This window comes from Rhinatrema bivittatum, chromosome 6 (genome assembly GCF_901001135.1).
Source record: "Rhinatrema bivittatum chromosome 6, aRhiBiv1.1, whole genome shotgun sequence".
Classification (NCBI taxonomy): Eukaryota; Metazoa; Chordata; class Amphibia; order Gymnophiona; family Rhinatrematidae; genus Rhinatrema; species Rhinatrema bivittatum.
In genome coordinates this window covers 282,187,185-282,211,704 of record NC_042620.1, presented here as the reverse complement: position 1 = coordinate 282,211,704, position 24,520 = coordinate 282,187,185, and the positions used below count along the sequence as shown (strand labels likewise).

The window sequence follows — 24,520 nt, the reverse complement described above, 5'->3', positions numbered from 1 at the left end:
ACAGCGTTGTAGGTGTTTGTTTTTCCCTTCATTTCAATTGATTCCCGGCATGTTGCTCCTCAGTGGCTGCCGGCCATCAACCATTCGTCGGCAGTTTTTTATGGCGTTGTCCAGTTTTCTCCTTAGGATTTGGGAACATCATGTGTCCGTTCCTCCAGTTAATCGAAAGGCAGATGCCATCTACCAGATCCAACAGATGCCATCTCCCACACCAATCGATTGTTGTGGAGTCTGCCCTAAGGAAAGCCAAGTGCTCCTGCACACATGCCTCTGCCCCTCCAGGGAGAGATCACAGGGCTTTGGATGCCCTGGCTAGGAAGGTGTATCAGGGCGCTAAGCTCATCACCTGTATCGCCTCCTACCAACTATATATGACCCATATAACTGGAACCTGTGGAAGCAGGTCCAGGAGCTGTCGGAGCGCCTGCCCTAACAGCAGCAGGATGCGTTCTCAGCATTAGTACAGCAGGGTCTGGAGGCAGAAAAATACGAGGTGAGGTCCACTTATGATGTTTTTGAAACGACAGCGAGAGTGGCTGCAGTAGGCATTGGCACCCGCAGGATAGCCTGGCTCTGTGCCTCGGACCTTCGGCCAGAGGTCCAAGAAAAGCTGGCAGATCTACCCTGTATAGGTGAGAATCTCTTCAGAGATAAGGTCAGGGATGTGGTGGCCCAGTTGAAGGACCATCATGAGACCATTCAGCACCTGTCAGCTAGTACTTCTGACCCACCATCCTCGGTCAAAAAATCCTCATGACAAGGCTCGAGGAAGTCCTTCTATCGTGAGAGGAAATATTATCCTCCTGTCTCGCGGACCCGCATACCCTGCATGGTTCTCATCAGCAGCGGACCCCCAGGCCTCAGCCAGCCCCCCAGCATAGCCCCATTTTGACTGTGAGTGAGGGAGCACGAGTCAGATTGCCATACCCTCAGCATCCTGCTCTGGTCAGAGGCAGGCTGTGTCCTTTTTGCGTACCACTGGCCCCACCTTGCGTCTGACCAGTGGGTTCCCACCATCGTTCACTGAGGGTACCGGCTGAACTTCAGGGACATCCCTGCAGACTCTCCTCCATGTCCATCATGGGCTTTGTCTGCTCCTCAGGAAATACTTTTGACAGCCCTCTCCTCCCTTCTAATGGCTGGAGCAGTAGGACCCGTTCCCCTCTTCCGGGGGGGGGGGGGGGGCAGAGGGTTCTACTCTTGGTATTTCCTGATACCAAAGAGATCTGGGGGCTTACGCTCTATTCTCGACCTGAGAGACTTGAATAAATTCCTTCAAAGATTCAAGATGGATTCTTTGGGCACCCTGATCCCGCTCCTAAGGATCTTCTCCCTCAACCTGAAAGATGCCTACGCCCACATTGCGATCTTCTCGGGTCACAAGAAGTATCTTCGATTTGTGGTGGGAAAGGATCACTTCCAGTATCGAGTGTTGCCAATTTGCCTTGCTTCAGCCCCCCCCGGGCCTGGCAGTTGTGGGGGGCCCATCGCTGACGTCTGTTCAGGAGAGTCAGACTTCCAGCCTCGGACACCTTTGCCCGATATTGGGGCATGGGTCTCCTGTATGCATATCCTCCTCTTCAGCTGGCCATGAAAAACCTCTTGAAGCTCCTGCAGAACTAAGGGATCATGATTCTTGTGGCCCCTTATTGGCCCAGACAGGTCTGGTTCCTGCTTCTTCAGGACCTGTCAGTCAGAGAACCTATCCATCTGGGGACATCTCCCTAACTGATCACACAGGATAGGGGTAGACTGCACCATCCAAACCTCCGAGCATTAGCCTTGACAGCCTGGATGTTGAGCATCTAGTTCTGGACCTCTCTGACGTGTTTCAGGTATTGGTAGCTTCCAGGAAGCCTTCCACCAGGAAGTCTTATTGACTGAAGTGGAGGAGGTTCTCTGTCTGGTGCGAGAGTCATGGCTTGGACTCCTTTGCCTGCTCCACTCCGAAGATGCTTGACTATCTATGGCACCTCTCAGAGGCTGGGTTAAAAACCAACTCAGTCAGAGTACACCTGAGTGCCATCAGTGCTTATAATCAGGGTGTTGCTGGTACGTCCATCTCTGTGCAGCCGTTAGTAGTGTGATTTATGCGGGGTCTGCTTCATTTGAAGCCTCCCCTCTGGTCTCCTGTTGTGTCCTGGGACCTCAACATGGTATTGGCGCGGCTCATGAGAGAACCTTTCAAGCCTCTGCGCTCCTGCGATCTCCAGTTCCTGACCTGGAAGGTTCTCTTCCTGGTGGTGGTCACTTCGGCACGCAGGGTTAGTGAGCTTCAGGCGTTGGTTACGTATCCGCCCTACACAAAATTCTTTGATGATAAGGTGGTCCTGCGTGCACACCCTAAGTTCCTGCCTAAGGTGGTGACTGATTTTCATCCTAATCGGTCCAGCATTCTGCTCACCTTTTTTCTGAGGCCTCATTCTCACCAGGGTGAATAGGCTCTGCACAGTTTGGACTGCAAGAGGGCTTTAGTTTTCTATCTCAAATGCACAGCAGGCCACAGGCAATCCACACAGCTCTTTATAGCCTTTGACAGGCACAGACTGGGCGTTACGGTGGGCAAGCAAACTCTGTCCAACTGGCTGGTGGATTTTATCTCCTTCTGCTATGTGCAGGCGGGCCTTCAGCTTGGAAGCCGCATAAAAGCTTACTCTGTGAGAGCCATGGTGGCATTGGTTGCCCACTTGCAATCGGTTCTCATTGCCAAAAATCTGCAAGGCTGCAACGTGGAATTCCCTACACACGTTTGCTGCCCACTATTGCTTGGGCAAGGATGGTCTACATGACAGTAGCTTCGGCCAATCTATCCTTCGCACCTCTTCCAGGCTTATACCCAACTCCCTCTATCTAAGGCCCAATTTTCGGGTTCAGGCTGTCTCCTTATGTTACCAACAGCACCACAGTTATTTTTGTGCCCGTTGGCCCCCGAATCGGTGCCTGTTGGTCTTGGTTGTTATGGGGAGCAGCCTGTAGCTTAGTATTCACCCATCTGTGTGGACTACCATCCTGCTTGTCCTAGGAGAAAACAGAGTTGCTTACCTGTAGCAAGTGTTCTCCTGGGACAGCAGGATGTTGGTCCTCAGGAAACCCACCTGCCACTCCATGAAGTGTTGGGTTCTCCTGTGTTTTTAATTTTATTTTTTTGCTTGTGAATTCTATGTTACGAGACTGAAGAGGGATCCCGTGTGGACACGTGGATACTGGTATGCTGGGCACGCTCAGTGTGCCAGTCAAAGTTCTAGAAATTTTGACAAAGGTTTTCCGTGCCAGGCTCCACCTGATGATGTCACCCATCTGTGAGGACTACCATTCTGCTGTCCTAGGAGAACACCTGTTACAGGTAAGCAACTCTGTTATTTCTTCTCTGGGTAGAGATTCTTATTCTTTGTTCTTTTAAAACATTTTTACGAGCCATTGTTTCTCCTGCGAATCAGCCATTTTGTTCTAGCACGTGTTGCTCAGCACACTTAAGTTTATTAATATATTTTGCAGACTGATTTTGTATAATCGCTATCTTCTCCTCTTTTAAATGATATTACTTCTAGTTTGGTGAGTTGCAAGTTTTAATAAGTTAGAATTTCAGTTATTACTTGCACCCATAAGTATTACTGATTTTAAATCTGATCTTTTATGTGCCAAATTCATCAGCAATTGGTTTACTTTTAACATGGTTTTGGGAACTTGAGTTCATTCAAGTATCTGCTTTCCTTAAGTCCTGTTACTTCACTGGCACGTGTATGGACAAAGGGAGCATCAAGTTGGCCAGTGCCATTTTGATCATTGGCACAAGTGGAGATTGCTCCTTCCCAAGATCCTGTGCACATCCTTGGATGGGGTGGGCAGGGGTGAACCCTGGAACGCTGAGCCCCTTGCCAGTCTCGGGGTTTTGTTAATACTTGTTTGGGTAATGTGCACCAGAGCCTCTTAAAGTTGGGGAAGTGGGAAAATGGAGGTGGTACAGTTGGCATTTTATAGTATAAAAGAGATGAACCCAGAGTGGACTGGGATGGGTCAGCATGTCACTAGGATAATATAAACACGTTCTGTATTAATTTATCAAAGTTGCGGTTGGGTAGTTTTGGCTCTTTCATTCTGGATACTTTGAAGTAGTAGACTTTGGTCCTCAAGATATCCAATAATGAAGTTTGAAACGTTTCTTTAAGATCTGATTTGTAAGACGTAGCCTTTCAGAACGACAGTCAGAGTGCCCTCGCCGCCAGTGCATGAGGTGCAAGAGAAATTTATTCAGGAAGAGCAAAAACTGGGATCGTGTAGTCCAACACACCGCTTTTCCTTGCTAGCACTACCGATGGGTTTTGAGGGTGCCGGACTGCAACCCGCATGCAGACCACACCGGTTGGGCTGTTTTGTAAGTGCTGCGTCTTGCTGTGGCTGTGGGCAGCACTGGGAGCTTGGTGCTTTGTGTGTTTAGAAATATTTCCAGGCGCTGCAGATGTTTCCAGTGGGCTGAGTATGAAAGAGGTCACCAGGGACTTTCCTCGTAATGTAAGGGTATGGATACGGTATGTGTATGTGAGGGAGGAGGAGCATTCTTCCAGGAACCAAAACTTTTTACAGCATCCTTTCTTGTCTAGAGTCTTTGTAAAAGGGATTCTCCCAGAACTTGTCTTTATTTTTATTTATTTATTTTTTTAACAGGGAGTAGCTAAGCTGAGAACTGCCAGTGAGTGGGTAGCACTATACTGTATAGTGCTATCCACCCTTACATGGAGAGAGTAATTAGGAATGAGTTAAGAAGTTCTTTTCTCTGGAGTTTGAGGCTTGGCATATGCCAAGGATAACACTCAGTTTTGTTCCTGCAGTACTCTAAGCCTCTGCTGAGCCGGAGAACGAGTTTGCATTTCCATGGCTCCTCCTTGAGAGGTCGGTGCTAATGTCAGGGGCAGCCAGAAAAATAACTTTATGAAAGCATTGTTTTCTCCTAAGAGGATATTGTGTTACAGTTGTGATCATAAGTTTACATACCCCTGGCAGAATTTGTAAGATGTGTAGCAAGGAGTGTTTCAGACTGAGTGTTTGTTTTTTAAAATCTGCCCCAGTGTGCGAAGATCAACCATCGGTAGTCACAAATCTGAACGTGTGTTTACAATATAATCTCAAACTGAATCTATGAAAGACAGAGCTGCTTGGGTCGGCGGGTGTAAAAGAGAACTGACATGTTTGTTTCAGTCTTGGGTTTTACGCTGAACCCAAACAACATCGTATGTACTTTTAGGTGTCCGTTTGGAGTCCAAGCTTACAATGCCTTCCTAGACCTAGGTGGTGCGGTCATCATTTACGGCACCGAGATACATTCAGCAAGTGAGAAAATTTCTTGACAGGAAGGCTCTAATAATGACAGTACATGACTTTGATTTTGGGAAAAATTGACTTGTGTAGTGCCCTTTGTGAAGGTTTTCTGGTAGTCAGACTGAAGAGACTAACACTGCTTCAGAATACAGCTGCCTATTTCATTGAGAGGAAAGAAGTTTCAGAGCAATATAACCCCCAATTCTTCCTTGGTTGCGCTGACTCCTGGTTAAAAAAACAAGGGTTTAATTTAAAGTGTCTTCCCTAGTCTAACTGCGTGCATCGAGGTGTTTAGTATTATTTGGCTAAGTTGTTGCACCAGTGTGTTCCCCGAAGGACTGGGAAATCTTTGCGGCCGTTGCTGCTGGCAGTACTGGCATATCTTGCAGTGAAATTGTCTGTGTCACCCAACGGAATGCTTTTGTGTGTTTTGATCCAAATCTATGGCACATGATCCCTCTTTTGGAAACTTGTTCAAATCTTAACTACCGGTATTTGTTTAAAAAAAAAAAAAAGACCTGGCTCTTTGAACAAGTGTATGGAGTGGGTTTATGTTCAGGCATGGGATTGGAGATAAGCATTTGACGTGGTTCTGGGAGGGGGGGGGGTGATATACAGGCATGGGATTAGTGTTTTGATTGCATGGTTCTAGAAGTTTTATTTTTGGTGAGGATTTATTAGTGAATAGAGCTGGGGGAGTGTCTCTTATGAGAAGGTATTGATTTTTTTTTGGGAGGGTGGGATGTGTGTTTTGAGGTTCTATTTTATTTTATACTAGCTGTACCCGGCCACGCGTTGCCATGGCTCAGTCTGGTTTAATTTCACAATGCGCATTTGCTCTGCTCCAGCAGTCCCTACTCCCTCCCCCCTTCCCCAGCGGCGGAGGAATGGGCTGAGCCGTTTCTCGGAGCGGTGACTCGTCTGCCCTTTTCTCCTCCCCTCTGTAAAACCCAGCACGTAGCGCAGAGCTCTATGGTCCGCACATGCGTGGTAGAGCTGCTCTGTACTGCGCATTTGCGGTCCGTTGGTCAGAGCCCATTTATATTGTAGATAGCATGTGTTGCTTTTACGTCCAACAGATGGTGCTGTTTTTCCCCAAAAGCATGGTTTTACCTGTCACAGGTGTGACATCTATATAATATAGGTATATAAAAACACGCGCGTATTCGAATGCAACGTTGTGTCAAAATTTCAAAGCAATCGGTGAAGAACTTTCAGAGATTTAAGATTTTGAACAAACGAACATTTATATTTTTATTTGTATAGATTGTGTGTGGTGGGAGAGGGTGGTAAGTGTAAATTCTTGTAAGGGGTACTGTATTGTTTGAAAGATTTTGTGTGTTGATTTATTGTAATCCTTTATGGGGTCTTTCGGATGAAAAAGTGGAAAATCAAATGTAATAAATAAATGCTATTTTCTAGATAGAGGGTAATTCTCTCTAGAAACATTCAAAAAAAATCTCAAGACATGGCTATTCCGCAAAGCTTTCCCAACGACACATACGAACCAACCCAAAAACAGGCCCCCAACCCTGCAGTCAGGGCAAACACTGCCCTCCACCACCTCAACAACAAATCTATCCATCCACAGAATAGACACCATGCTTCTCTCCATCACGATCCGTCCAACATAAGTCCCTCGTCACTGTCTTTGATACTGCAAATATTTAAGATCTCTTTACTATCTCAGATACAACATATATCTAATGTTATTTAATGTTATTCTAATGTCAATCATTGTTGTTCTATTTATACTCGTGCTGTCTTCTCCTTACCCAATATTAATTACTGTTATTCTAGTGTTACTCTATTGTTAATTATTGTTAATCTATTCTAATTATGCTGTTCATCTATTCCCCTATCAATTCCGATTACTTCCAATACTAGCACTGTTTGTTACTCATATTATCACTATGACCCCATATTACTTCTCTTTACTGTTTTTTGTACCTTGCAAAAGGAAATACCTTTCCTCTTGCACCTTCAAGCTACATGTAAACCTATGTGATGTGTAAATCTAACACCGGTATATAAAAACAAACAAACAAATAAATAAAAAAATAGAAACGGCAAAAAAAGACCATCCGGCCTATTTAATCAGCCCATCCATCCATTTTATAAGAAACATAGAAATGACGGCAGAAGAAGACCAAACGGCCCATCCAGTCTGCCCAGCAAGCTTTCGCACTTTTTTAAAAAAAAATTTTCTCTCACATACTTATCTGTTTCTCTTGGCTCTTAGTAACCTTTTTTATTCTATTTTCCTTCCACCCCCGCCATTAATGTAGAGAGCAGTGTAGGAACTGCATCTAAGTGAAATAGCTTAATTAGTTAGGGGTATTAACCACCGCAATAAGCTAGCTACACCCATGCTTATCTGTTTATCCAGACTATGTAATTCAGACCTTGTTGGTTGTTGCCTGAATATAGATCCACCTTTCTTCATTCCCTCCTGCCGTTGAAGCAGAGAGCCATGCTGGCTATGCATTGAAAGTGAAGTATCAGTCTTGCTCCCCTGCCGTTGAAGCAGAGGGCTATGCTGGATATGTGTGAAGTGTCAGACTTTTTCCCCTGCCGTTGAAGCAGAGAGCTATGCTGGATATGCATTGAAAGTGAAGTATCAGGCTTATATGGTTTGGGGTAGTAACCGCCGTAACAAGCAAGCTACTCCCTGCTTTTTTGTGAATGCAAATCCTTTTTTCCACATTTCCTGATTGCCGCTGAAGCTTAGAGCAATGTTGGAGTCACATTAACCGTGTGTATGTTTATTGAATAAGGATAGTAATCACCAGGTAGTAGCTGTCATTCCTACAAGCCACCACCATGCCTCTTCTCTTCATTCACATCCTCTAGACTTTATGGATCCACAGTGTTTATCCCATGCCCCTTTGAAGTCCTTTACAGTTTTGGTCTTTACCACTTCCTCCGGAAGGTCATTCCAGGCATCCACCACCCTCTCCGTGAAGAAATACTTCCTGACATTGGTTCTGAGTCTTCCTCCCTGGAGTTTTAAATCGTGACCCCTGGTTCTGCTGATTTCTTTCCAACGGAAAAGGTTTGTTGTTATCTTTGGATCATTAAAACCTTTCAAGTATCTGAGAGTCTGTATCATATCACCTCTGCTCCTCCTTTCCTCCAGGGTGTACATATTTAGATTTTTCAATCTCCCCTCATAAGTCTTTTGATGAAGTCCCTCCACCTTTTTGGTCGTCCTTCTCTGTCCCTTCGGAGATACGGTCTCCAGAACTGAGCGCAGTACTCCATATGAGGCCTAACAAAGGACCTGTACAAGGGGATCATCACTTCCCTTTTCTTACTCGATATTCCTCTCTCTATGCAGCCCAGCATTCTTCTGGCTTTAGCTATCGCCTTGTCACATTGTTTCGCCGACTTCAGATCGTTAGACACTATCACCCCAAGGTCTCTCTCCTGCTCCGTGCACATCAGCCCTTCACCCCCCATCGAATACAGTTCATTCGGATTTCCACTCCCCATATGCATGACTCCGTACTTCTTGGCATTGAATCTCAGCTGCCATATCTTCGACCACTCTTCCAGCTTCCTTAAATCCCGTCTCATTCTCTCCACTCCCTCCGGCGTGTAGCTCTTACAATTCCCATTGTGTTTCTCCCATGCTTTCTTGAATTCAGATCCTGTTCCTGTCTCCACCACCTCCACAGGGGGCTGTTACATGCATCCACCACCCTCTCTATAAAGAAATATTTCCTAAGATGATTCCTGAGTCTATCTATCCCCTTTCACCCTCATCCCATGACCCCTCATTCTAGATTTAGTTTTGCCCACTGCTCTTCTGCTTCCCCTAGATTTTACCATCCAGTGTTACTTGTGTTACTCCCCCCTTTTAACAAAATTAGTTTTCCTGAAGTCTCACTTTTGAATTGAACCTCCATTGCCTGCACTCTAATAGTGAACCACACTATTGTGCCTAACTCAGCACATATGTGCATAAGTCTGTGCACCTAAGGTTTGGCCTGTATTTTATAAATTGTGTAGTGGGAGCCATGTATCTATCTCTGCCCTGAAAGTTCTAGTTTATGTATCAGTATGTGCACATTTTTGTTAACAAAGGGAGCCAAGTAGTTTGAGTCCCTATTTTAGAAAAGTGGGCACGTATTTTTTACGCGGCAAATAATTGTAACCTGAGTACGTACTTATCCTCTGCCTAAAGCTGCAGGCAAAAGAAAAGGGCAATATGAGTCTCATGACCTGTGTAAAAGTGCACACACCGCTTACAAAATACTTTCTTGTGCGAGTGCTTCCAAGCCCTGCCCTGGAATGCGCTCTCTTGTACACGTGACGTGGTCAGAATGCGTGGATTTCTGACTTCTTAGCATGCACAAAGGCTTCCTATGCCCCCAGATGCCAATTTTTACATCCATACACCTCATGTAACTCTAAAATTTCACCCCTAAACATCCCAGGAGCTGAAAAGTAGTAAAATGATCAGGAATGATCAATTAGCATGGAGAGAGTAGATAGAAAATGGGGAACGAGACGAACATCTCAGCATTCCTGGGGGTGGAGCCAGGGAGGGTTTGGACTTCTACACATACTTTTGTATTTTAAAAACTGCACGTGTAAATTTTCACCAAAAATGTGTGCAGGCATTTTAGCAGGTGTGCGGGGTAGATTTCATGGGATAATTTTCAAAGCAAACTTAGGCACATAAGTGGTGTAACCTATGCATGCACTGGCTGAAGTTTTCTGCGCACTGTTACAAAATTACCACAGTAAAGGATTGGGGGAGGAACTGATCCTTGAGGCCAAGGATTGGATGAGAAATTGCCTAAGCGAGTTTCTGGAATCTGTTGGCCAGAAAAGATTTATGCCAATTAAATGCTAAATCCATCAAACCTGTCTTGGAAAGTCTGTTTAATAATGATATGAGGAGGGATCATCCAGCAAGGCCAAGGGGATACGTTTCCACCCCATGAAAGTTCCCCAGGTAGTTAGCATCTGCAGGGGTCGCCACTACTTGTTCTATGACTTTCTCTAGGGATGAGATATTGGAAACTGGTCTGTAGTTTTCCAAATAGATTATGGTTTCTTAAGTAGCGTGCAGACAATTGCCGATTTTCATCTAGAGGGAAAAATCCCTTCTTGTTGTGAGGAATTCACTAATGGAGTCAAATAGTCCTCAAATCCAAGTGTTGCAACTTTTAAACAGTCTTGAGAGGCGGGGTCTAGTACACACGTCCTCAGATTTATTCTCCTTAGCACCTCCTTTCTTACCTCCGTGAAAGATAACCATTCCACTCTAACTTCCTGTAGCAAGGAGGTTTCAGCATTTAGATTTTGAGGAACATAAGCCATCTTATCAGCAGAACGTTTTTCAGACTAATTCCATTCTGTGGGTGACGTTGTGACCACCGCTGACTCATCTGAAGGAGTTCCGTGTAAACTTTTCATTTATCTGAATGAGCTCCAGTTCTCTGGTATCAAGAGATGATCAGAAAAGAAATTTCTTTTAGCAGTGATGATAGCTGCTTGGCAGTAGGTTTTGGCAGGAGCCTTACTTTCAAGCCTGGTCTCCTCGTTGAGAATTTTGCCAAGACCTGTCAGATTGTCGACTTGGCTGTTCTGTCTTTCTTGGTTCATTGATATACCACGGTGTACATTTATTGAATGTCATAAATTAAAGGATTTCTGGAACTTGTGGAAACATCCCTGGGGAAAAAAAAAGCAGAATTGGTAGAATTAGTCAATATTTCTCAGTAGAATAGAAAGGCTGAATGGAATTATGAGAGGGATAGAAGCGAGATTTTTCTATTTATCAACACTTATAGGGGGAAAAAAGTATTCCCTTCAGAGTGCCTAAAGGAAAACCCTTCAGAATGTAAACTATGCAGGCTGTGAAAGTATCATGTATAGGTTAGGAAAAGACAAAGAATGTATAGAATCATTACCAATGAACTTGGTAATATCATACTGTAGCTGAGTTGCATTGTAAGAGATCAAAAGGTAACGTGCTACTGTGATGGGTGGAAGGATGAATGTGAAACTGACTGAGGTCCTGGGGCAGTTAGAGATGAAAAGGGAGTCTGAGCCAGTAATTGGGAAATGACTGAAATTAGATGAAAAGTTTTTGTGTACCGTAGTGATACTTGGATCAGGTTGGTAATATTTCCAAAAAACCACACGAAGCGCAGAAAAGGTTCCCTTCTCTAACTGCTCTTTGGGCTTCCTTTGCTGCATTTCTGCCTCGCTTTTGCTTCGAGGAGACATACCGTACTTGCGGTTCATGTCCTTTCTTGAGGATTGCAGGCTGACTATTTTGATCTTTCTCTTCTTGGTTTTAGAATGAAGATTCGGAGGATGAAGACGTCTGTGCCATTAGTGACCGATGGGCTTTCCAGAGGGACAGCAAGAGGTGGTCCCGGCTGGGGTCCACGGATCACCTGTCTCCCAGCTCTGACGTTCTGAGCACCTCGCTGCGGAGGGCGTCCAGCCACGAGAGCGTCCTGACGGACCTCAGCGCAGACCTGGAAGCAACGTCTCTGCTCAGCCACACCAGCAGCGGTGGAAGCACTGGCGGGACACTGGCCATCATCACCCCACCAGAACCATCCTCTAATCATGTGCTACCTGCAGCCAAATCCAGCCACAGCCTGAGTGACCAGTCCCTAGTGGACCAGCCTAGCAGCCAGTGCCATTCTAAGGACAAGCCAAAGAAGAGGAAGTCTCGCAGCTTCCTCAAGAGGATAGAGTCTTTCCGAAGAAAGGACAAAGAGAAGCAAGACTGTAAAGCCAAAGACTTGATTAATGGTGGGCCACCACCCTCCGATGGTCGAGATTCTTCTACAGATGATGGGAACCTCGCCATCCAGACCACAAGGGACCCCGGAAAGGGAATTCCTTCCTTGCATGAAAAGGACTTCCTGCATCCAAGCTATAGGACTAACCGGCTGGCAGATTCCAGTGGGACCAAGGCCAAGCATGAACGGACTTATGGAGTTTATCTGGAGGACTATGAAATGGGTCAGAAGACCAGCAAGTGGCCCGCAGATTTTTGCCGCAGGCCTGTCCACCAGGGGGACTGTTTTATTCACGTCCCTCTGGATCATAAGCCAGGGACCTTTCCCAAATCTTTCTCCATTGAAAGCTTGTGCCCCACGGACAGTGACCGTCTGGTGGGCTGGCGGTCAGGGAGCATGTTTCTGGGGCAGTCTGGATGTAGCAGTATTGACTCTCAAAGCTTTGAGCTTAGGAAGAGGCAGAGCTCTTGCAGTTCCACAGGGAGTCGGGTGAGCATCTATGATAATGTGCCTTCCTCTTGTGCTGGCAGAGATCTGTTTGACTTGGATGGGGAGGACATATTTGAGCACTTGGATGACATCTTGGAGCATGTCCATGGGCTGCAGCAGAAGGTAAATCTGTGGTCAAGAACTGTTTGCCCAGACCTAGATGCAGAGACGGACTCCGGAGGGGAGCCGGCCTTCCCCCCCCAGCCCCCTTACCTTTGAGGAGCAGTCCGTGTCTGACACAGGTACCTCTGCTAGTGACTTCGACAGCACTGGAAACTCCCTGAACGAGACGGAGGAGATCGAGATGAGGGAAAGGAGAGATTCTGGAGTGGGGGCTTCCCTGACCAGGCCTTGTAGGTAGGTCCTTAACCTCAGGGGGGGGTCTTACCTTCTGGGGAGGATGTGCCCTTGGGAGTCAGCATCAGCTTTTCTTGTTAACCCTTTGATTTTGGAGAAATGTATTACAAGTCCCGGCAGGAGCTGAGACTTGGACGGGAACGCTGTCTGAGCTTGGGTGGCAGGTTCTGAAAGGGCTGGAGGCTTTCCCATGTTAATCTGAGCTTCTGGGTCTCCTGGCTGCCTTTGCTCTGCAGATTTACAGCTGGGACTTCGGGAGTGACAGCGGCTGAGAGGTTTTTCTAACCCTGAACACAAGTCCATGTGTGAAATTACATACAAAGTCAATATTCAGTAAGCGGGAAAGCAGCAGAAATACTTGGGGAAAGTGTTTTGCATTCAGCTGGAACTTAGCACGCGCGGGTTTGCCACCAAATACACTCGCATGAAGTTAGGACCCCTGATTCTCCCACAGTCTCGTGCATGCAACTTTAGCTGGCGCCTGCTGAACACGGGCGCTCGCCGGCCCCCGTCCTCGGGACGCCTCCATTGACTTTCCTTTTTCTCTGGATAATTTTTGTGTGCACAAAATTTATGCGTTCAGCAGGGGTGGCATCCGAAACTTGGCTTTTGTGCGCGGAACTCAGAAAGTTCCCCGCACAAAGGGCATGAGAGTCCACCGGGCTAGGTTTTATAGAGCAGCGGTCTGCCCCGTCTAGGTGTGAGCTGAGGCAGAGCCCCTTCACTGTCCCTCCCCTCCCTTCCCCCCAGGAAGTGTAGCAGAGCCACCCAAATGACCTGTACTGGGGGGAGGTTTTACACTGGGACATTTGAAATATTCAAAATTAGATTTGGTCATGGAGTTCTACCTGGTGGGGAGGCCTCCATACAGCATGTTTCAGCTACAAATAGACTTTACTGTATTTAAGGGGCCGATGCAATACATTTTGCAGAAAGCGGGCGCTGACTTTTCAGTGCCCGCTTTCTTAGCGCACGCATGGCGCCATGCAATATGCAAATTAGGGGGTCGCGCTAGCATCCGTTTTCATTACTGGCAGACGGCCATTTATGAAAACTGTCGCCAAGTTTACCGGCATCGGTCTTCATAACTCTGCGGTCTGCCAAGGTTTTTTTTTTTTTTTAATTGAAGAAGTACCGAAAAGAGTTTTTTCTGCTTTTCTGTACTTCTACGTGCGCTCAGCTATTAACGCCTGCTCCAGGCAGGCATTAATATCTGAGTGATAAATGTGCGTCTGAGATGTACATTTATTTTTTTGAATGCAGAGTGAATGAGTAATAGCCTCATTCACGTGCATTTGCATGCGATGAGCGCTATCTCATTCACTCCGCGTTGGACGAGGGTTAAATAGGCGCTAATCCCCCTATTGCATTACGGGTGGATTAGCGCCTGTTTAACCCGCGATAGACAGCAGGTTAACTGCGCTCGTGTGAGCGCACTGTATTGCATCGGCCCCCCCCCTAAGTTTGTTAGGATGGAGGGCAGCAGCAGAGACCCAGGGAGTGAGCTGGGCTGTGAGGGCCTGGTGCAGTGCAGGTCTTGTACCTCTGCTAGCTGCACGCTTCTTGCAGGAATCAGGGGGTGGGGGTAGGGTGAGACCAGCTTTAAAGTCTTTTCATGGGGTCATGTAGTGACTGTGGAGCACTTGCCTTTCTAGTGCTTTTCTTTCTGCATGCCGGTAGAGAAGCGGCCCAAAATCTTTGTGTAAATCGGTTTACAGTGGGATGACATGACTCAATAAACCATGCAATACAGCTAAAGGGCGAGATGCATCCTTCTGTTGAAATGGAGCCCAGATCTCAGTTGGCCATGTGGCCAGTGGAATTTGACCGATGGCCGGGCGACGACTTCTGCCCAGTTCCAGCACTCCATTGCAAATTACTGACCCTAGTTAGTTTACATTTCGAGTGACCAGTAAGAAACCAGTTACAGCTGCGATTTTGTCAAGTAACGTCGCTGATAGTGCGTGAGCTATAAGGTGCCGGCCCCCTCTCTAACCGGTCTCTGTTTCTGCAGGAAGCTCCGCTGGCACAGCTTCCAGAACTCGCACCAGCCCAGTCTGAATGCCGCGTCCCTGGAGATTAACAGGCAGTCGTCGGCACAGCTCAACCTGCTCCAGAAGTTCTCCCTGCTCCGCCTGACAGCCATCATGGAGAAGTATCCTGCCCCCAACAAGCAGGGCTGGGCATGGTGAGTCCCAGGCAGCGTGAAGCCTCACAAGAGGCTCCTCCAGGACAGCGGCTGCCTCTTTGTATTGCAAGAGGCCTACAGCGCAGACTTGTCTTAGTGACATTTGCAGTTTAGTTTAGTCACAATTTAATACTGGCTTCAGTGCCTTTTCTCATGGAGGGCAATGTATCACAGTTGTAACTGCACTGAAAGGGTGTCACTGTGTGATTATAGTGTGACGGAGGGCAGTATATCACTGTACTGAAAGGGTGTCACTGTGTGATTATAGTGTGACGGAGGGCAGTATATCACTGTACTGAAAGGGTGTCACTGTGTGACTGTAGTGTGACGGAGGGCAGTGTAACACTGTACTGAAAGGGTGTCACTGTGTGATTATAGTGTGACGGAGGGCAGTATATCACTGTACTGAAAGGGTGTCACTGTGTGACTGTAGTGTGACGGAGGGCAGTGTATCACTGTACTGAAAGGGTGTCACTATGTGACTGTAGTGTGACGGAGGGCAGTGTATCACTATAGTGAATGCATAGAGTGAAAAGAATTGACATAGTGCACTACCATTGCCAGTTTTAATTGCTGTACACCGCAGGCCTGCTGATCCTTGTTTGAGGAGAATTAATTTACCAGGATGTGTGTGTGTGTGTGTGTGTTCTGTTAGGAGGGCTGGAGGAGGGAGGAACATGGTGTTTGTAGTGAGGATATCAAACCCTGTATCTCCACCCCCACCCCACCCTGTCCACAGGTGGGCACACAATGAGACCAGGACACCTACTGTAATTCAGAGAAGCTAAAGGGAAGACAGACTGGGTCTTTGCTGCCATCTAGTGGAAGAAGAGTGCCACAGACTGGGCTATGCAAGCTGCTATCTGGATATATGAAATAGAGATCCCCACTCGCAGATGAGCCTGGCTTTCAGGACAGCTGCAGTAAACATGCAAGAGTCCAATGTGTACACAGCTTCTGGCATTTACTTAAACAAAACAGACTAGTTTCTCTGTGCTCATCTCAGAAGACCACACACATCGCTGCCCTAAAACTATATGATTTGCCATGCTGCTGTTACTTAAGAGACTGGGGAGCTGAAGATGGGCTAACAGCCAAGGAAAGCTGATAGAAGATTGGGGAGAGGGGGTATCGTGGTGAGGAGCACAGTGTGTCATCTAAGCTCTTGTTTTCACACCCACCCCCTACAGGAATGTCCCCAAGTTCATGAAGAGAAGCAAAGTGCCAGATTACAGGGACAAAAAAGTTTTTGGAGTCTCACCGATAATCAACATGCAAAGAACAGGACAGCCCCTTCCACAGAGCATCCAGCAGGCGATGAGATATGTCCGCAGCCAATGCCTGGATCAGGTAAGGAGAAATGGGAAGGCAGGGACAGAGCATGCTGGGAGATACATCCACAGGCAGGGCCTGAATCAGGTGAGGAGGGACAGAGCATGCTGGGAGATACATCCGCAGGCAGGGCCTGAATCAGGTGAGGAGGGACAGAGCATGCTGGGAGATACATCTGCAGGTAGGGCCTGGATCAGGTGAGGAGGGACAGAGCATGCTGGGAGATACGTCCGCAGGCAGGGCCTGAATCAGGTGAGGAAGGACAGAGCATGCTGGGAGATACATCCACAGGCAGGGCCTGAATCAGGTGAGGAGGGACAGAGCATGCTGGGAGATACATCTGCAGGTAGGGCCTGGATTAGGTGAGGAGGGATAGAGCGTGCTGGGAGCTGCGAGATACATCCACAGGCAGGGCCTGGATCAGGTGAGGAGGGACAGCATGCAGGGAGCTGGGAGATACATCCGCAGGCAGGGCCTGGATTAGGTGAGGAGACTGTGGGAAGGAACCAGTAATCTCCAGAGGGCCCTAGTCTCATTGCATTTATTGAGAGTTTGAAGTACTGAGTCATGTACAGGCAGAGTGACATTTTCATGAATGGCAGAAAAGATACTTCACCTTCTGTATTGGTTTGCAGCAGACCAGCCAATCAGAGTGTACATTATAGTATTACCCTATAGGCCTGATTAAAAGATGGCCCCATATATTTGGACCAATTGGGTAAATAAAAGTTTGACACTGTTACCTCCTTTCTCAGCTGCACACTACTGTTGCTTCCACTTCCTTACTGGGCCTGGAAGGAAGCACTGCTGCCTCCTTCCCGCTAGTCTAGGGCAGGCTTGTACAGTACATTGAGAGTTTTGACAAGTTATTGAGCCGAGATGAACAGTGCGTGCACTCTTAGCCACATATTCCTTCAGGCGTTACCAGGGCAGAGCGAGGCTGGAGGAGGCACTAATGTGCGTAGTTTTTGCATTTTCAAATCTCTGAATGATTTGAGCAAAAGCGGGTGCTCTGTAACAGGTCCGTTCGGAGAGGGAGGTACGCACTTACTCTATCTTTGGGAACGTGTGCAAAGGCTGCGGATAGAAGTTCTTGTGCACGTTGCAGCCCTGCAGCCCTGAACTTATTCCAAAATGTTAGAGATGACGCAGACCATCCCAAGTTACTTGAAAGGGGCCATGCTATGAATTCAAAACATGAAAAGCAGTGTTCCCTGTACGTACCTGGATCAGTCCAGACTTCTGGGTTTTGCCTCCCCACCAGCAGATGGAGACAGAGAAGCTTTGACCGACTCTGCCCTATACCCTGAGGAAGTGCAAACCCCCTTGCTCACAGCCCCAGCTTTTATTCCTGCACAGGTTGGAATTCCTGATGTTAGGGTTTTATTTCTGATGTACGGGTTTTAATCATGGGCCCCCTTGTGCTGCACAGGTTGGCATTTTCCGGAAGTCCGGGGTAAAGTCTCGTATCCAGTCCTTGCGGCAGATGAATGAGGCATCTCCTGATCACGTGAAATACGAGGGGCAGTCTGCGTACGATGTAGCCGATCTTCTGAAGCAATACTTCCGGGACCTTCCAGAACCCATCTTCACCAGCAAGCTAACTGACACATTCCTGCAGATCTATCAGTGTAAGCCCCGCTCCGTCCTCCTCATGCCACTTAGCTGAGGCCGGCCCAGGGAATGTGCTTCCGGCTGGAGCCCTGGCCTAATGAGATATAACTAGAGGTGACGTTTTTGTCCCTGTGTCCTGGCTATGCTTTGAAGGTTCCATGGGCCCAGGCCCCTGACGTTTGCTTGAGATACTGAGCTGTAACCTCTGGGCCCTGTGGTGGTTGTGTCATCATCTTTGGCTCTTTGTCTTACAGGATCTGTTGACCAGTGTGTGTCTCTTCCTTCCTCCTTGCCATTTCTGTAGTTGTGCCAAAGGAGCAGAGGCTGCAGGCCGTCCAGGCCGCCATCATCTTGATGCCAGATGAGAACCGGGAGGTGCTGCAGACCCTGCTGTATTTCCTGAGCGACATTGCTTCCGCCGAAGAGAACCAGATGACTCCTGGGAACTTGGCGGTCTGCCTTGCCCCCTCTCTTTTTCATCTCAACATCTCCAAGAAGGAGAGCACCTCACCAAGGTACAGCTAGGGTAGAGCTCCCCCCGCCGAGATGTACTCTGTGCACGCACCCAAAAAACTCATCAGCAGCGCAGCTTCCTCAGGCTGTGTCCTGCACTTTCACACATTATCCAGGCACATCCACGGTCTCTGCTTGGATGGATGAGTGAGGAAGAAATTAGCAGTTTTTGCAACTTATTAGACCAGAAACAACTAAAGGATTGTAGAAAAAGGATCTACACAGCATTTAAATAAAGACGATAACACAAACCAAAACTTCAGCAAACAAAATCCTGTATTTTGCGCACTGATGGTGACAAAAAGCAAACACAGTCCCTTATGGAACATAGTGGCCCCTGGCAGGAGCAGGAGCCTCCAGATGCAATCCAACCCTTGGCCTTTGAATTTGGGCAGCATGCCAGTCACCAGAGTCCCAGTGTACTCTATATGAGTGATCGCTATAAGCCTCGGAAAGTTTTCCATATCCCTTCTGTATGATTGCGTTCCATCCATCTGGAGTCATTTACTTGCCCATTATGTGATGATCAAACATGGGTTCCAGGCACTGACCAGCTTAGCAAGCATGTGCCCTCAGAGCAGTGGGTGGCATACATAGCAAGTGATGTTAGAGACGGCTGAGGGGGGATATGATAGAGGTGTTTAAAATCATGAGAGGTCTAGAACGGGTAGATGTGAATCGGTTATTTACTCTTTCAGATAATAGAAAGACTAGGGGGCACTCCATGAAGTTTGGATGTAGCACATTTAAAACTAATCGGAGAAAGTTCTTTTTCACTCAATGCACAATTAAACTGGAATTTGTTGCCAGAGGATGTGGTTAGTGCAGTTAGTATAGCTGTGTTTAAAAAAGGATTGGATAAGTTCTTGGAGGAGAAGTCCATTACCTGCTATTAATTATGAACCAGGAGACCAGGGTTCAAGTCCTGCTGTTGCTCCTTGTGACCTTGGGCAAGTCACTTTACCCTCCATTGCCTCAGGTACAAAAACTTAGATTGTAAGCCCTCTGGGGATAGAGAAATACCTCCAGTACCTGAATGTAAACCGGTGTGATATCTCAATTGAGATTGAATGTCGGTATATAAAAATAATAAATAAATAATTAAGTTGACTTAGAAAATAGCCAATGCTATTACTAGCAACAGTAACATGGAATAGACTTAGTTTTTGGGTACTTGCCCAGGTACTTGTAGCCTGGATTGGCCTCTGTTGGAAACAGGATGCTGGGCTTGATGGACCCTTGGTCTAACCCAGTATGGCATGTTCTTATATTCTTAAGTAGAGAATTTTCAAAGCAATGTATATATGTTTTCCGTCGATAATTGGACATGAATCTACCATAACGCATGGGTGACATCATCCAACAGTGCCCATACAGACTCATCTTTCAGTAAAACAGATCTGAGCCTTGCACAAAAGCAAAAATATTCTGCAGATCTGGTTTAATTTCTCTCACAGATCATTGATTTGCAGCTTGTCAGTCCTGCCGCCTCAGGGAGCCTGGGATTCTCTGTCTCCATGTCCAGGTCCTCATTCGTTCAGTTATTTTTGCTCAGAGATCTTTTTGTGCCTGTTTTATAGGATGATTCAGAAGCGAGGGAACATGGGAAAACCAGACCAAAAGGACCTGAATGAGAACTTGGCTGCCACCCAGGGTTTGTCCCACATGATTAGTGAATGCAAGAAACTCTTTCAGGTATGTGAGAGACATTTGTTCATTTGCCAGCACAAAGAGGATGTTAAGGCTCTGATGCCAATGGGACCAGTCTGTACCATCAGCACAGATCCCAGGGTGCCACCAGCATGCAGCATGATTGATGGTGAGGGAATGCGTATCCCAGCACAGACATCAATATAAATATGAGAGGTCTCCAGCAATACTTAAAAAATCCAACACATTATTCCATCAGTAAGAACACAATTAGGACCAATTGACGCACCTATCTTTTCCCAATTCATCTTCCTCTCTGGTTCTCTAGCACATCACATATCCAACTAACACCAGCTACTCCCATATTCCACTTATTTTTATACCCATCCTCTTATCCATGTTTCACTGCCCTCTGTATCTGTCCCAGGCATGTTTATGTTCTCTTACAGAACTGGCCACCTCTGCCTCCACTGGTAGGCTATTCTGGGCATTGTCATCTTCCTCTCTGGTTCTTGCAAAAGTACCCTCTACATGTCTTATCACCCAGACAGCCACCAAAACTAGGGAGGCTGCCCCTGTACTCATCAATATTAGGGTTGTAACCATGGCCAGTTCTATACTCGTCGATGTTAGGGTTTTAACCATGGCTGCCCCTGTGCTTGTTGAAGTTAAGGTTTCAATCATGGAATCCTTGAGCTTGTTGATGTTAGGGTTGTAATCATGGCCGACCCTATGCTCGTCGATGTTAGGGTTGTAACCATGGCTGCTCCCGTATTTGTTGATGTTAGGGTTTTAATCATGGCTGCTTCCATGCTCATCGATGTTAGGGTTGTAACCATGGCCAGTTCTATACTTGTCGATGATAGAGTTTTAACCATGGCTGCCCCCATGTTTGTTGATGTTAGGGTTTCAATCATGGAACCCTTGAGTTCGACGATGTTAGGGTTGTAACCATGGCCGATCCCATGCTCGTCAATGTTAGGGTTTTAATCATGGCTGCTCCCGTGCTTGCCGATATTAGGGTTGTAACCATGGCTGCACCCATGCTTGTCGATATTAGGGTTTTAATCATGGCTGCTCCCGTGCTTGTCGATGTTAAGGTTTTAATCCTTGCTCCCATGCTCATTGTGCCTGTTCAAGGTATCAAGCTCCCTCTCAGTAAAGAAGCACTTTCTCATGCTTCCTCTCGGCCTTCTTCCCTGCAACCTCATCTCCTGATCCTCTTCTCCTTGAATTTCCTTTTCTAAGGAAAGTTTTCCCTACCTGTATTTTTTGAAGTCGTTCATATACTGGAATGCTTCTATCCTATCCTCCCTATCCCTTCTTTCTTCCAGCCAGTACCTAAGTCCCTTTTAGGGTCAGTGGAAGAGCATTTCCTAAGCCTCTGAATTGCTTCTGAAGATCCAGTCTCCAGAACTTCTGCTCAGGGCATACAAAACTCCACAAAATAGTCCACAAGCTTAACTGTCCTACACCAATCTATTTCACCAGCATAGATGCCATTGTGTGACCGACATTCAGCATAAGGGATGATAGTGGGCTGAAGTGTGTGTGACAGCATAAAGTGATTGCCCAGCAAATATGTGTGACAGCATAGAGCATGAGTGAGAATCCCACAGGCTGTAGGTTTGTGTGACAGCATGGAGGATAAATGAGTACTGACAAGCTGTAAGGTTGTGTAATAGCATGGAGCATGAATGAGTATTCCAGCAAGTTGAAGATGTGTGTGACAGCAGGGGGCATAACTGAGTATCCCAGCAAGATCCAAGTGTATGTCACAGCATGGGGCGTGAGTATCCCAGCAAGCTATAGGTGTATGTGACTGCATGGGGCATGAGAAAGTATCTCAGCATGCTGAAGTGTGTGACAGCATGGAGTGTCAATTCTGATCCTGGCACGTTGATGTCTGTGTTCCCAGATTCCTCCTGACTTGATTCTACAATCACGAAATTCATACCTAGCTGCAGACACCCATCCTGTGTCGCTGGAGGAGTTGCGCCAGAGGGAGGGGCAGGATGTCCAGTCTTATTTGGATGACGGCATTGAGAGTTTGCTGCGTGAGTCTGCAGAGAAGTTTAAAGGCTGGCTGAGTGTGCCAGGGCCAGAGAACACGGAGCTGTCCTGTAAAAAGGTGACTTCTGCTGGTGAACAGAGAAACCCATCCATCTGGCACCACAGGCTTCCAGACCTTTGCTACCAGCCACCTGGGCACTGCCTGTACCCTCCTCTACAGTTGGTTATTAGCTTCCAAGTTGTAACTGCACTCAAAATGGTGGTCACTAAACCTCACCGCACTTAATATTCTTTAGATGATTGGTAACATCTAGTAACTGCCAGAGCAGGGTTTCCCAAACTGTGGGTTGGGATCCCAAGCCTCCAGTTGGGGGTCACAAGTGCCTCAAAGGGTAGCGCTCTTCAGACACTGCCAGCAGCAGTGTCTGTGAAAGTCAGCATGGGGGCCTGTGAGCCAGCACACACACTCACAGATCCTGCAATGGTCCCGCCCTCGCATGAGTTTCCGTGGTAACAAAGCCTGCGTGAGGAGGGACTGGGGCTGCTGCAGGCCCTGTGAGCTTGCACTGGTTAACAGGCCCTGTCCTGACTTTCATTACTAATTCTGCTGCCACTTGCAGATCACTATCAGGCTTTGGACCAGCCATGAGGGGGAAGGTGGGGCTGAGGGTGCACGGGCCTGTGGAGACTGCCATTGCTTCCAGCCACCATTGAACCCACCCAAGAGAAAAATGTTGCCCCTGTCATCAGCCTGCCCTCTCTTCCCACCAGTTGTCATTCACTTTTGTCCTGGAGCCTAAAGGAAAACGTTGCCACTGACCCTTGCCATGGAGATGTTTAGAGGGGGAGCTGTTTGAAGGGAGGGATCAGATGCAGGAAGGATTTGAGGATTGGATCAGTGGGAGAGTAATTGGCTGTGAAAAGTGAGAGGGGGGGAATGACAAAAGAATCTGGAGGATGCAAGAGAGGAGCTGGGGATGAGAAGGTATAAACTAGAGGTGGATGGGAGCAGAGGAGGAATGGGGTGAGAGGGAGGGGATGACAGAGGATCAATTGGGGGGGTTATAAAAATGGCTTGGAGGTGAGAGAGAGGTTCAGCTGGGAGGATACAAGAGTGGGTGAGAGAGAGGATGGGCTAGGAAGATGAGAGGAGTTGGGGATGTAAGAGGGGATCAGCTGGAGAGGGCAGAAGTTCTTCTGTTGGGGGAGGGAGATTGAGAGAGAGGATTGACTGGAGAGGGTGCAGGGATGGTGAGAGTGGAGTGATTCTTGGAGGTGAACCACACCCCCGCTCTGGAGTCATGAGAATTTTCAAGTGCTATAATGGGGGTCACATTAGCTTGAGAAGCCCTGTCCGAGTCTCCCTCACACATGTGGATCTGCCACCTCCTTCAGCAGCGCAGTACGGACAGACTCTTCCCATGAGGAACTTATCCAGCTAAGTTACGGATATTCAGTGCCATTGCAGAGCTGCTGAATATACGCTTATATGTGCCTACTTAGCAGGATAAGTCTACCCAGCTAAGTTTAGACCTGCTCTATGCTGTGTCTAAACTTACACGGATACTTATGCCGCTAAATATCGGTAGTTAGATATGTACGTTCTACGGCTAACTTGATCCACCCCTGATCTGCCCAGTACATCCTACTTTTTGTGCATGTAACTTTTATCCATATAAGGGACTTATACAGCTAAGCGGCGACCACTGAGCTTAGGCACATATTCAGCAGCCGCAACTTATCTCCATAAGTTCCACTTATCCAGCTAAATAGTGGTGAACACGCTTTGAATATTACACCTCATATGTTTACTGTGGCACTTTGCATTGATTACCAGCAGGAGACACCGTACATTACATATATAGGGCGAGACTTTACATAAGAGTGGGGGTAACATTCAGTCACTGGCTGGATTGCAAAATAGCCAGATAAACTTATCTGGCTAACTTTGGAGGGATAGTGAGTTGTGCAGTCGCTCTATTGATTATAGCTGGCTACAGCACAGACGAAGGGACGTTCCAGGCCCACGAATTCAATTTGCGCAGGTACCTTACATTTTTGAAAAGTTGCGTATGTAGATGTCTTGCCATTTACGTCACTTAAATGTCCAAAGGGACCTTGTGTTTGAACAAGGCCTTGCTCCGCACATGCTTAGCTTTGCAGTTAGAGGAGACTTATCCGAGCTGTGCCCGCCAGCGTCATGTCTGCAGCACGCGTGCGCCGCAGTACCTGAGCGTTCTCCTCTTGTGCGTCGCTGATCCTGATGGGCCCCCCT

At 47.2% G+C, this 24,520-nt stretch overlaps 1 protein-coding gene across 1 annotated transcript in view; it reads left to right on the top strand.

Annotated features, from left to right (window-relative positions):
- STARD8 (StAR related lipid transfer domain containing 8) overlaps positions 1–24,520 on the top strand; it is a 121,440-nt gene that overhangs the window by 92,804 nt on the left and 4,116 nt on the right. The window contains 8 exon segments of the mRNA XM_029607283.1: positions 11,634–12,775; positions 12,777–12,935; positions 14,950–15,123; positions 16,314–16,473; positions 17,888–18,086; positions 18,374–18,584; positions 20,163–20,277; positions 22,151–22,363. Of these exon segments, the coding sequence (XP_029463143.1) occupies positions 11,634–12,775; positions 12,777–12,935; positions 14,950–15,123; positions 16,314–16,473; positions 17,888–18,086; positions 18,374–18,584; positions 20,163–20,277; positions 22,151–22,363 (2,373 nt within the window).